The sequence below is a fragment of the Crinia signifera genome, chromosome 8 (genome assembly GCF_055691185.1).
Source record: "Crinia signifera chromosome 8, ASM5569118v1, whole genome shotgun sequence".
NCBI classification, from domain to species: Eukaryota; Metazoa; Chordata; class Amphibia; order Anura; family Myobatrachidae; genus Crinia; species Crinia signifera.
The window spans coordinates 97,303,430-97,317,950 of NC_139224.1; the positions used below are offsets into that span (position 1 = coordinate 97,303,430).

The following is a 14,521-nucleotide window of genomic DNA, read 5'->3' on the forward strand; positions in this document are numbered from 1 at the left end:
CAGTGTAAAAATATAACTGTCCAGGATTTGTTGACTACATGTAAAAGCAGACAGTATTTGCCCTGCATGAGGCAGATTTAATTAGATGTGGGGCTTACAGTGTGACTGAAGATCTGAATGGAGCTATTCAATTAATGCTACTACCCCTCACAGTAAGCACCAGAGATTTTTCAGCAGAGCCTCACGAGCTGCAAAGGAAAACCTGCCCATCTGCAGCTTACTGCTTAGGGGGTAAATGCAGAATGTATGGGTTAACTTTACTTGGAATCTGTGGGTTAACACATGTAACCCGCTGGTTTACACTATGGGGAAATCGTCTAATAGCTGAACAGCTCCGGAGCTTTAGCAACACAGTAAATGCCTGCCCATTTAAATGTGCCATATAAATGCACAAATTTACACGTTATACATAAAATATTTAAAAAAGGTATCATATGTAATCACCTTTATGAAGTTAGTGCCTTAATAATTAGAAAAATGCTTATTAAAATGAACATAGAATGCCTATCTCTAAATATACAGTTGTAAAATCCAAGGTCCTTGGTCCAGTCTCTGATTTAACCCTTTGAGTGTCAAGTGAATGTCAACATAGGTGTGAAAATTGCCAAGTAAACATTGTTATTCATCAAAATGACATGCTGAGATGTGTAGTTCAACAACAGCTGGAGAGCCGAAGGTTCCCCATGCCTGCTCTAAGGGATAGAGGTGAAGCACTCCACAGTTCTTGCTTCCATGTCATCGTGGAACATGTGGCTTAACATTCACACTACTCGGGGGTCTAATTATAGGGATGCAGTTACAATCCCGGCGGTCGGGATCCCGGCGTTCAGAATCCCGACGCTGGAATCCCGACCGCCGAAATGCCGACACATTCTCCCTCCGTGGGTGTCCACGACACCCCTGGAGGGAGAATAAATTAGTGTGCCGAGTGTAGCGAGGCACCGGGCCCGCTGCGTGTTGAGCGCAGCGAGCCCGCAAGGGGGGGCGATCCACGTCCCCCCCTTGTCGGCATTTCGGCTGTCGGGATTCCGGCGTCGGGATTCTGAACGCCGGGATCCCAACCGCCGGGATTCAATACTGAATCCCTAATTATAGTAACAATCCTGCAGTAATAGCAGGCAAAGCAGGAGTAATTATTCACCAAAATAAGTGGAATTTCGGTACATGTACTCCTTAGATGGGTACTATCCAAATATTAGGATCTAGGTTATATTGTGCTATATATGTAGCAATAATAGTAATACTGGTGCTGCTTGTCTCCAGGGCTTTGCCCGGCACCATTACCAAATTGTTATAAAATAGCATAAGAACTTTTGCTGTATCCAAAAGATATTTCATTTTTGTTGCAGAACCCTGCACTGTGATTACAGCCCAGATGAAAGAAAATAATCTGGAGCAGAGTTTTGACATAAACTCTAAATTTTTACATGGTGATATGATAGAATTTCAATGCATGGATGGGTTTGACGTGTTGCCGTACTCTGAGCTGAAAGGACTCTGTCAAAATGGGCAAATTCTATATCCTACCTGTAGAAAGAAAGGTACAAATAAACAACAGTAAATGTATCTTCCGTTGCTGTGCTGTACCGCACACATAAATTGTTTAATAACAACCACTCTGAACTTCTCCAGCTACAGTGAAGGTTTGTGGAGATCCTCCTGATGTAAAGCACAGTGTACTCACTACCTCCCAGCAAACCTATATGCCTGGTTCCTACATTGTTTACCGGTGTTCAGAACATCACTACCTCAATGGCCAAAGTACAATACACTGCTTGAATGGACAATGGGAATCTCCACCAACATGTATAGGTAAAAAATGATTTTAACCTCAACAGCATTTCTCACGCTCTTAAGATGTGTACAGTACTGTATGTATAGTAATTTTATTATACAGCCATCAACTTCGAGGAACTCTAATATTACTGAATACATATTTAAACATTTACAGTAGGATGAATTTTATTTCTCAAATCTTTGTTGCTTAATGAATGCTGAAGTGCTCATATCATTTTTGTCACAAAATCTCTGAAGACCAAAAAATAGCAAATATAATTCCTATTTTTTTTGCTAAATACTCCATGGTAGCCATTACAATGGGACAACACTTCTAAATAGGCTAGAAATAGGTTAGAAAAAAACAATCCACCAGACCTTATATAATTTAGCTCCTCCTCTTCTCCTGTGTCGTTGAGTGTCTGTATCCCAAGGTTTCTCTTAAATATAGATCAGACCGAAACATATGGGTGGAAAATCTGGACTGCCATGGAGTATTTCTACATTCAACTACAGCAGGCATTCCCAACTTCGATCCTCAAACCATACTAACAGTCCATGTTTTCGTGGTAGCCAGGCCTGAACAAAGGCAAGTCAATTAATACCTCAGGTATTTTGATATAACATCTCTGCCGAAGCCAGGCTATCACTAAAACCTGCACAGCTGGTGTGCCTTGAGGACCGAGGTTGATAATGCCTGCTCTACAGAATGACAACCAGTACACTGCGGTGCACCCAAGCAAAATAGTATAGAGTTTGGAAAGAAAATGTTAGGCCGCATATGTTGCATAATGAAGTGTTTTTTATGTGGCTGTGTTTCTTTATGTGGCCATGTCTCCCAAACTGACTGTAGAGAATAATACACCTGACAGCCATAACACTGAAACAAAAAATGGAAATGTGCCAGCGCTAGCTGTCCCAATAACTAGACAAGATGGTTCTCAATTAAAATATACAATTTATTAACTAAAATGCTAAGGTGAAAAAATAGGACATTAAAAGTCAATGCGCAATATTAAAACAATATATCACAGGGATATTGGTCATGATGTTTGAGATCTCCAATGAGAATAGCTGACATAGTAAATTGTATATTACCATCCAATTGGGTTCTTCTGGTAAATATTTGTATCCAGAGAAATGGTGACACAGTAGTCCTAAATTGCCCTATGATTCCAAGGGCTCAAGCCTCCCGTTTAGATTGAATTGGTCCAGATGGTTCGAGGGACGCCAGTGGGAGAATGGGCAGGTCACAGCAAAGTGGATGGATGATGTCAGCAAGAGGTTTTAAAGCTCAAAGCGTTCCCCTGGATAATATACCTCCGGCTTCCTCAGGAGCAAGTCTCTTGCTCCTGAGGAAGCCGGAGGTGTATTATAGATATGGTGCGGATATATGTCCATCTTGTAGACTTGCAGAGCTCCAGACACGATTCTGTAACCACTTAGGTAGGCTTTTAGTATGTCTTGCACATCATGCCAATTCCTCTTGTTAGCCTGGAAAAGTACTTCTCTGATGAACTGGACGCGGCTTACTTGGAAGTGGCATAACCTTTCTGAGTTGAAATGGATGTTAGAATTACTTTATCCTCATTAATAGTTAAAAAATGTTCTTTGTACCATAATATTGACTACCAGCATGAAAATTACCTTTAGTATAACCCATCACAGATAAATTCTGTAATGATTCAAACAATGCATCCATAGGAGCAATAAGCACTTGATGGAGGTCCCACAAAGCCGCAAAGGACCTAATAGAGGAAATAATACTTGTCACCACTCGGAAAAAGCAAATGATGAATTCTTCTGAGGCAAAAGTGGTATCAAATAAGGCACTTAGGGCCTTATTCTAGTTCACTCTTTCTGAAAAAATCCTTCTTAGATGGACAAAACCATGTGCACTGCAGGGGGGCAGATGGAAAATGTGCAGAGAGAATTAGATTTGGGTGAGTTATTTGGTTTCTGTGCAGGGTAAATACTGGCTGCTTTATTTTTACACTGCAATATAGATCTCACATTGAAGTAAAACCCCACACAAATCTAATTCTCTCTGCACAAGTTACATCTGCCCCCCTGCAGTGCACATGGTTTTGTCCATCTAAGAAGGATTTTGTCAGAAAGAGTGAACTACAATAAGGCCCTTTGTACTGATAGTTAGATTGTAGAGAACGCAAGAAATTCACTGAATCCATCCTGTAGCCTTACCCGAATAAGGTAAGTATTGTTTTAAGTATATTTGTTTTCAATTAACGCCATGGGGGAAATGTAATAATGTTTTCAAATTTTTTTAAGTAATCTGAACATTCATTTTTCAAATGATAATGTACTGGAAGGCAAAGCCTGTTGGCAAATTTTGTAAAACAAGACTGTGTCATATATTACCAAACAGACGTTCTTTCTTGTCTGTAGTGGATTATAGTGAGACTGACAATCTCAGTGTAATTGTTAGCACTGTGTGACCTATGCTTTAAAAAAAAAAAATCTTGCATGGAAGAGAATTTTTACAGACTGTCATACACCTTTATTTTTGAGCAACAGCTGTTTAATTTTCATAGCTTTAAATGTAGTTGATCTATATTTGGGTCAAAGACTGAACCTTGGAACAATAAATCCACAGGCCGTGGATCTTAATGAACCTCTCATTCTTATCGGGAATCATGGGTGCTGTGGCAAAAAATGGAAGGATAGTTTTTAATTTTCTTAGTGTCTGATATATGAGAGGAAGCTGAGAAAAGACTAATGTAGGGTACACACGATTTGGCCTCAAAACACCCGATTTTCTTGACCGATTGTATGTAAATTGGGCATGTTTTGGGCCATTTCCGATCCGATGCGCGGCCCCGTTGGTCGTTTCTCAGATCCTACCTACTGCAGGTAGGATTTGGAAATTACCTCTTCAACTGGGTACCGATCAGGAGCAGATCGCATGAAGATCGTGTGCTTCAACAGACCGCGAGACCTTCCAATGATTGCCTTAAAATCTGCTCCCGATCTCAATCGTTCTGGTGTTTACCAGGCAATAGTCTGGATGAACCATCCACAGTACTGCATTTACGCCTTCTTTTTGTATTAGATGAAGAACCTTAGTACTTTGGGGATCTGATTTGTCCATTCTTCAGGAACAACTTCACTTTGATATTCTGCCACTACTATCAGGCCTGCTATGTGGAATTTTGAAGGTGGCTTAAAATATTAGGTACTTGTGTATTTGCAGGCCGCCCAATTTGCATATGTATGCAGGCGTAGTGAAATCGCATCGCATGGCACGGTTTCATGCCGTGCCATGCCATGCGATCTCACTAGTTAATATGGTACTTGTATATAAGCATGGCGCCCGTTACGCAGTTAGCATAGCGGCGCTGTCAGAATCAGCGTAGCGTAGATAGCGAGCAGCGTAGATAGCGTAGTCAGTCAGAAGTAGCGTAGTGTTCCCGCTCCCTGTCAGATTCAGTCAGACGTGAAGGAGAAGTGACTGCGTAATGGCTGCAGAACCCGTCACAATGCAGACAGAGGAGGAGGCAGTGATTTTTTCCAGCAGCACCATTTGCTGCCAGTGACACAAACTTGTGTTAATGGACACCCAATGCGCTTAAATATCAAGGAGTGCAAGTGGCGCTGCCATATTAAAACGTGTCGGAAGAAGGTGAGCCTCCGTGCGACACATTGGTTCCCAGGTTGCCGTTTACCTTTCCTTACGCTTATATGGTTTATGTATTCATGGGCAGAGGAGCTCACAAGTATCAGTTTCTGTGAGCGGCAACTTAAGTTGTCAAATAAAACAACGGTGCTATACAACCTGATGCGGGAGGCCTGCACCGTGGACCTAATGTCACAGCTCCAACGCTGTATTGGCGGTCCAGGACAAATAGTTGAAGTCGACGAGAGCCTCTTTGTACAGAGGAAAATTCACGTAGGACGGATGCTGCCTCAACAGTGGCTATTCGGAGGCATTTCAAGAGACACCGGTGAGTGCTTTGTGAGACCTGTACAAAGACGTGACGCCAGTACCCTGATGGCCGCCATCAATCAATACATTTAACCGGGGACGACTATCTACTCTGATTGCTGTCGTGTCTATAACACAGAGTAGCTGGAGCAGGCAGGATACCACCATGCTCAGATGAACCTCCGGTTTAATTTCCTAGATCCCGAGACTGGGGTTCACACACAAAACATTAAGTGCCTTTGCAGATCCTGTAAATAGCGCAACAAGCGTCAAAGAGGCTCCTCGTGCCAGAATCTCGACTCCTACCTACAGGAATTTATCTGGTGAAAGACTGTCGGCGCAGAAAATGCTTTTTAGCGTATTCTTTATGCACTTTCTCTTCTCCCAAAGGCTGATGCAGAATCAGAATTACTCTTTTATTATTTTTCTTTGTTCTTGATTAATTGTTATTGTTGTAATTTGTTACTTTGATATTTTATTCTTTATTATTAGTAAAATCCAGTTAACACATGTCGTCATTACTGTCTCAGATGTATGATATGGCAGGTGTGAATATGTTCCTAAAACACCCTCACTATCCACGCCAGATCGAAGCGTGGTGAGCGCAGTGAACCCCGTGAGGGGACGCGTTACGCATCCTCCTGACCTTTTCATACCCCCACTATCCACGTTGGCGTGGAGTTGATTTTATAAAGTGTGGCAAGCGCAGCGAGCCACCGAGCCCGAAGCATGGCGAGCGGATGCGGATTACTTTACATATATTCCGTGTCCGCTCGCCACACTTTATAAAATCGACTCCACGCCGACGTGGATAGTGGGGGTATGAAAAGGTCAGGAGGACGTGTTCTGTGTCCTCCGTTTGCCACACTTCGGGGTGACGTGGATAGTGGGGGTGTGCTAAATCCAATTGCATCACATAGACATGTACACTGGGGGTTTTGTGCTAAATCGCTTTGCACGCAAAATCGCATCCATATAAACTGTGTCTCGATAACATGAGGGCCATGGCTATTGATGACGTGGCGACACATGACTTTAATTGCATTTTTTCACTAAGGAGCTCTTCATCTTCCTGGTCCTATATGGAGTCCCTTATAGGACCTATTTCATTTAGAGATTTAATAATTCTGGCAAAATTGAGGCTATTCTAAATCGAATGCAAGCTGAAATGCATTGATGTTGAATGGATTGTGCAGATATCTGCAAACTGAATGTGCCGTATAAAGCAACTGCGGATAATACATACCCACACACCTTTTGGAGAAGTACGCTTTCTGTGAAATGCAAGTTTCTGCGCGATTGCAATGTAATCTTGTGTTAGTGTCATGGGCATGCAGGCAGACTTCCATGCTTATTTGCAACATGCTGAAACAAACGGGGTGCAAGTTTTAAATCCCAATAGGAATAGGGTGTAGTGGGCATTGTTAATTGAGTAAGCAAAATCATATAGACACTATGGGCCTGACTCCAATACCTAAATAGCCACCTAGTCACCGAGATTGCTTCCTGCTTCGAGGATGTAAGACAGCTGGCCTATCCTCCAAGTTATATTTCAGGACAGGACACAACTGTGTATGTTGACAGAGTAGGCAAAATAGATTGGGTATACATCAAAACACAGGGAAAGACCATAAAGGGAAATGCTGAATAAGCAGGACAATCCGTGTATTTGGGATATAAAGGAGCCATGGTTAGTTAGAGAGTTGAGATCAGAGGGACGGCCGAGAAGGAAGGATCCTGAGACGTCAGATAGTTATTCACATTTACCCTCAAATATTCTTGCAAGTGTATAGTATGTGTATTGTGTAGGTTAGTATAAGTGTTTTGTTTGTTATGTAGGTACCATAAATAAGGAAGCGTATAATATTATAGGACTTATTATCATTGTGTTTCTTATCTTGTATTATTTGTGTATCTAGAATAAAGTATCATTTTAATAGAGCTGACATGCCGTGTCTCGAACTCTCTTGTTGGGATCTCTAAATATCTCATAAGAGATCTGTATATGTATATCTTGCACTGTATTGTATAGGGACTGCAAGGTTGGTTGACATAATTGTAATCTGTAACATAAATTTCCACATAGTCAATGAGCTGGGATAAAATATATGTGTAAAGTATATTTTAATAGTTTAGCTCCCAGACAGTAGATATAGCAGTATTTACCCTGTGGGTCAATCACACTTATGTGTATCCAAATGTTTGTGTGAAGTACATCTCCGTGTGATTGACTAGTGATTATATTGCCCCTTTTGTTTTAAGTCAACCTATCTTGTAGGCCTATTATAATATAAATACAGATATTAAATACATAAAGTGTTATATCAATATATGATATAATCCGTATCATATCATATGATATAATATATATATACACCAGAGAGACCCCAAACTCTACAGCAGGTAGGTTTTAGCAGCCATATGGAAGAGCAGATGCAGATGCGTATGACGGAGAGCCGTCCCCATACTTAGTAATGGCTGCATGTACCTTATTGTAACTAATACCATTAGTGTGGGAGAAGATATCATGGTCAATGTTAGCATTCTTACTTCTTTAGAAATAGCATTCACATTGCGCTACAATGAGTATGTATAAATATTGTTCAAAGGGTCTCTATAACTATAGCAAGCCAACACTTATGCAATTAGCTTTGGTGTAATAGTCTATTGCAATTTATATAGTAAAAGCAATAGTGCAGATCTGCACCTCTAAGCTGTGATTGGGAACATCAACCATTTATACATTCTGCGTGTTATTATAACTGTCCTCTAACCTACTTCTGTTTATGGATTTGTTGTAGAACCCTGTGTTTTATCCCAAGAAGAGATGGACAGAAGCCAAGTGCGTCTGAAATGGAGCTTAGATAGTGAATACTTCTTACATGGAGAGTTTGTAGATTTCCTATGTAAGCCAGGATATGAGAATCGCGAGTTTTCTGGAAGGTTTTCTCTAAGGAGTCTGTGTAGATATGGGCAGCTCATCTATCCAAAATGTGTGCAAAGGAACAGATAAATTCCCTGCACTGTACATCACCTACAGTATACATGTATGTTGGAAAATTGCAAATGCTGTACTCTGCTTTGAGTCATGATAGCTATAAGTGGTGTCAACTTGTTCCTAAATTAATACTGACACATACCATTCTCCCCAGTATTCACAATGCCCTTGCATATAAACTGTAAAACATGTATTATCACCATCTACTGTATACTTTGGTGGTTGTTTCTAGTCAAAATAAGGTCATCTTGACATTGATATGTTTTACTACATTGATAGGATACAAACAAGTTTATACAGTAAGTCCTGAAATTCCACCAAATGCACTACATTACAACAATGGACCTTATTCTGATCCACATGCAATGCTGGAAAGTTTGCAGTGTTGCGTGTGGATTTAACACCGCCCACTGTTCTTATAGCCAACAACCCCCCCCCCCCCCCCCTCGTTAGCCGAATTTGCCTCCACGGCTGTGAATGGATGTTTTGCATAAACATCCATTCGCAGCCTTGTGTGGGTGGACCAAATCATTCCATTGTTGTCAACCATCGAATGATTTGGAGCGTACATGCAAAACATAGACACTCTCAGGTGCCTTATTTTTAAGTGTCATCCGGTGATGTCAGCTGCCTGCCCCCTGCAGCCGCGTCACTGCCTCATTTCCATGGGAACACCCAGCGTTTTCATGGTAACACCCATGAAACGCTGGGCGTTCCCATGGGCGCATCCACCCGCCGCCGCCCCACGCCCTCAGCCCACACTGGTGGGTGCGAATGGGGCTGCGAACTTGCACCCGGCATCTGCACATGCACAAAACATTGGTCCCCTGTGACCGAACTGACCAGAATAAGGTCTATTATTAGCTGTCATTTAAGCTCATAGGCATTCTAAATATATGTAAGATTTCTATAAACATCAGTGGGGGAAATTTACTAAGAATACGAATACAAAAATTCGTATTCATATTCTTAATACTCCTGAATACGAATGCACCTGGTTGTTATAGGGCCGGTCCTGGTTCCCAAAATCCGGGGGACAAAACGAGTAGGGGTCCTCCGTATTTTGAGAACCAGGCCCAACCAGTCAGCAGGGTAATGCCACCACCGGGGGGGAGACTTTTTATACAAGTCCCCCCAGCCAAAGAATTCATCCCTACCGACCAGTCAGCCTGGGCAGGGGTCCTGGGGGAGTGGGAACCGCCCAATGAAGCCTGCCCCCCCCCCCCAGAACTTACCTGCCCGGGATGAACTTACCTGCCTGTTGCTGTTCCCAGTACCCCTGGGCTGTGGGTACCGGGCTGAAAAATGAGTCCCAGCAAGCCTGGAATGCATACTGGGACTTGGAGAACCACAAGTCCCAGCATGCGGCCCATTAATGGGCTTGCTGGGACTGTAATTCCACAGCAAATTCAATAGTAAAATAAAATCACACTGACACCCAAGAAAGATAAAGCTTTATTACATAGAGCCCTTTTATACTGATACTTACATATCTTGAGCCCGTAGATAGCCCTTCGTCCATCTGTTCCTGAAGTAATCCAGGGAGTACCTGTGGAAGCAAATTATAATCATGGGGGTTCTCCGGCATAGATCGGACCTCTTCCTTCTAAGTAGGCTCCAGGAACTTTGCAAAAAAATAAAACGATACCCGAACCAAGCCGGACTGTATCTGTGTTGACATCGTGAGGCTCCTCCTCCCGAATGCCGCTGTTGGCTGACTAGCGGCCAGTCAGGAGAATTCCGGAGGAGGAGCTGCAAGATGTCAACACAGACACCGTACGGCTTCCTCTGACAGTCCGGCTTGGTTCAGGTATCGGTTTATTTTTTTGCCAAGTCCTTGGAGATTACTTAAAACGAAGAGGACCAGATCTACACTGGAGGACCCTTGTAAGTATAATTTGGTTCCACAGGTACCCCCTGGATATCTTCAGGAATGGAAGGACGGATGGACAGAGGGATACCTACGGGCTCAACATAGGTATTTATCAGTATGAAAGGGCTCTTGGTGTAATAAAGCTTTATTTTTCTTGGGTGTCAGTGTAATTTTATTTTACTATTTGTATTGCTACAAGTTCCAGCAGGCCCTTTAAATGGCCCGCATGCTGGGACTTGTGGTTCTCCAACTCCCTGCATGCGGGGGAGGCTTGCTGGGACTCATAGTTCCACAGCAATATACAATAGTATTAATCTATTTTTTATACTTTATCAGCCCAGTGGCCACCGCTCCAGGGCCACTGGGGGCAGCCCTGGAGCGGTAGGGAAATTCTGGAGGGGGGACCCCTTCATTGGGGGGGGGGGGGGGGGGGGTCCACACTCCCTCAGGACCCCTGCTCAGGCTGACCTGCCAGGGGGTGTTTTGGCCACGGGACCTTATATAATAAGTGTCCCCCGGCTGTGACATTACCCTGGAACGGCCCTTGGGCCTGGTGCTGGTTGTAAAAAAAATCAGTGGAACCCTATGCTCTGTGAGCCTGGGGCTAGTTACGGCCAAGGGGGGACCCAACGCTGTTTTTTAAAATGATTTATTTCTTTTTCTCTTCTTTTTTTTTACGCTGAAGCCTGCACAGAAATACATCAGGAACATTACGTGTATTTTCCTGGCGTATTTGGCCGACAATTAGCGTCCGTATCCCGCTAATTGCTGGTAATTAGCGACCGTATTTTCATTATGGATGCTTAGTAAATTAGGAATCACCATTCTTTTGAATGGCGACTCCTAATCGTATTCTGTCGATGGCGTATACATTCTGCTTTGTAAATACAAATGTGCAATGAATACGAATTAACGTATACGCCTAAACAAATTAGTATTTTACTATACAAATATAATTTTTGGGGGGCGTATTTAGCTTAGTAAATTTCCCCCATTGTGTCTGTTTTTTAACCTTTTCCCCTAAAATTTTGTTAAAATCTCCCAAAAAGTTTTACCTATATTGATATTGGGCCTGATACAGATGCGGTCGCAATGTTCAGTCAGCAGCAAACATTTATAGTGATGGAACTGTAAGTGAACCAGTCGCCAACAAGTGAACAGAGAATATTAGCGTCTGGTTGATGAAATGTGTCAAAAACATACCCATAATGCAAACTAAACTAAAGTGCTGCAACTGTAATTTGGAGCAAGAAAACATTGTAGTGAATAGTGGTTTTGTAACAGTAAGGTATGTTTACTACTCAGTTGTGAAGAGGAAGGCTGCCTACATGTCTATCAGTGTTAGTCATGGAAAAAAAAAATAAAGTATATTTGCATCTTGTTCGATTGGTGCAATTGACTTTGGTATGTATTATCTGCACTCTAAGGCCACTCACTGCAGTATAATGTACAGTATATGCATTATGTACTGACATACTTAGCATCACTTGTGCTTACAGGTAAACCAAATGACAGTATATCATCTTTATTAATAGAAACTTACAGCATTTGCACTGTTTATTTTACACTACTAGTTTTCATTTATGTTGTGTGTCATTCCCAAGCAACCAGCAAAAAATACCTACTATGGTTCACATTTTTGGAAAGATGAGAGTAGCTCTGAGAGTGTACTAATATGGGGGAGTTAGGGGAGTGGATTAATAATGTCTTATTTACAGGAAATGTATATTGTTTTCCTCAGTGCATACAGTTATTATCTGTGATGCCAATCACTAAAGAGGTAACTTCTATCTTTCAGATGGTTATGGTATAAAACATCTAGTGTCTAGGTCTACAATCATATGGTCAACCATTAATGGTCGACAGTCACAAGGTCGACAGGGTTAAATGGTTTACAGGGTGTAAAGTCAACAGGGTCCACAGGTCTTAAGGGTCAAAAGGTCGACATTGAAAAAGGTTGACATGAGTTTTTAATGTTTGACCTTATGAATGTCAACCTAGAGTCATTCTATGATCAGTCTGGAAACCGTTTCAAATGTGGGTGCCCTTGAGTTGCTAGTGATCACTAAAAAGTTTGAGAAAGAGGTCTCTCCTGCCAGGATGGAGAAGAAAGATGTTTTCAGTCTCCCCTAACCCCATGCCCTGCACTTAAGAATTTTTAAGCCATGTACCCTTAATGATGTTATTATATTTTGGAAGGTGCTAAATAAATAAATAGATTCTAATTGGTTGCCCATAGCAACATCCCATGTGAAACAGAACTCCCATCTTAGTAAATTCCCCCTAGGAGTCAGACAGTTTGACTAATAAAACAGAATTTCCCTAAAATAACTACACGAAACATAGCTACAGACTTTAAACACATTATTTGTATTTATAATATGATATCATACACAGAACAATGTGATTTTCAACATAAAACACTGCTTCTTCATCTGAGTATTACAATTTGTTTTTAAATTCAGTGTAAAACTATAACTGATACGTGTTTGGTTTGCAGAGAACAACAAAAAAAAGCAGTTACTGTATGTTCTCAACCTGCAAAATACTTTTGTAATCATGGTGTCTATAGAGTATACACATTCCCAATATCCCATAAAGGAGAACTCACCTAAAAATTATTTACCTCTCCTCCTTACCACAAATAGTAAAACTGTAGAGGTACATGCAAGAAACCATGGCAAATTGATAGATCTTGTTACCATGGGCAACACAACTGAAATGTCTGGTAGGCAAGTAGCCAGGAGATTTGGGAGAAATTAAGGCATTGGGGTGTATTCAATGATTTTTGTGAGTTGTGACAGCGAGCAGTGCTGACTGCTCGCTGTCACAGCTCGCAGGGTCAGTATTCAACTGACCCCCTGCACACGCCGTTTCCCCCTTGCGAGGGGGAAATGGTGTATGCGGCCGCTAAAATAGCGAGGCTCAGGGCTAAATGCAGCAGTCTCTGTGCATTAACTGTAGGCCTCGCTGTTTGGGGGAATCCTCGCTGTCCTGTGACAGTGAGGATTCTCCCAGAACACTGAATAGGGTGAGTGGCCGGCGCGGGGGATAAACAGCGAGGATCGCTGGCCGCATTGAATACACCAGTGAATACGGCCCATTGTCGGTGGAACTGATTGTACATGCAAATCTTATTCTCAGACTTTCCTTGGCTGTTAACCGGTGAAATGTGTTGAAGAACAAACTGAATGATAATCTTGTGAAGCAAGGCAGACACAGGGCAACCAACAGAAACATTGAATAAATCTAGAAGTTGCAGCTTTTAAAAACAGCTGTATTTGGTACGTGCGTCTGTAGCGGATACAGTCCAGCTCACAGCTATTGCACACACTGCTCATTCGCAGATAACAAAATTACCACCATTCTTAGGTATAAAAAACGCACCATTTAAAACAAAAAACTGTGGTTATTATATAATTAAATCAGATTCATTCTGCATCTATCATATCATCATTTTCTTCATCACGAGGATATACAATGGTACTGCCATCACTGCTTAATGTGACCTCACTACTCAACATATTTCTTAGGACATCCAGACTCCCACAGAGTTCCTTCACCCTGGAGATAGCAAACAGTTGTTCCAGTGGGACCTGAATGGTATCCCCTTCTAGAAAAGGTTGTATGCCCGTACTTTCCTGATTCATTTGTACAGTTTGCAAACTGGAAAACCATTGTGTCTGTGTACAGGATTTATTTTCATTGTCTGTCATGCTGGTCCTTTTATCATCTTCTTCTTCATCAGACAGATGATGCAGAAAGTTGCTTTTAATGCGGTGTGCATGGGACAGAGCCACATTCAGTACTGCCTGACGTAGGTATTTCTCCTCCTGAAGACTTGGATAGACCACATGAAGAACCTTGTCATACAAAATTAGTCAACATTACTATAAGTATGTTATTTTTCTAGCAGTATTTACAGAGAAAC

The 14,521-nt window shown here is 41.9% G+C and overlaps 2 protein-coding genes across 6 annotated transcripts in view; one reads left to right on the forward strand and one right to left on the reverse strand.

Moving 5' to 3' along the window:
• Window positions 1-9,146, forward strand: part of LOC146026290 (coagulation factor XIII B chain-like) — a 61,254-nt gene extending 52,108 nt beyond the window's left edge. The window contains exons 9-11 of the mRNA XM_083156819.1: window positions 1,350-1,541; window positions 1,633-1,812; window positions 8,521-9,146. Coding sequence (XP_083012945.1) covers window positions 1,350-1,541; window positions 1,633-1,812; window positions 8,521-8,732 — 584 coding nt within the window. The 3' untranslated portion in view covers window positions 8,733-9,146. The remainder of the gene's footprint in view (window positions 1-1,349; window positions 1,542-1,632; window positions 1,813-8,520) is intronic.
• A 3,795-nt stretch (window positions 9,147-12,941) lies between these two features.
• Window positions 12,942-14,521, reverse strand: part of HENMT1 (HEN methyltransferase 1) — a 32,568-nt gene continuing 30,988 nt past the window's right edge. For all 5 annotated transcript variants that reach the window (XM_083156826.1, XM_083156825.1, XM_083156822.1 and 2 more), the window contains one exon: window positions 12,942-14,453. In XM_083156826.1, coding sequence (XP_083012952.1) covers window positions 14,022-14,453 — 432 coding nt within the window. In that variant the 3' untranslated portion in view covers window positions 12,942-14,021. The remainder of the gene's footprint in view (window positions 14,454-14,521) is intronic.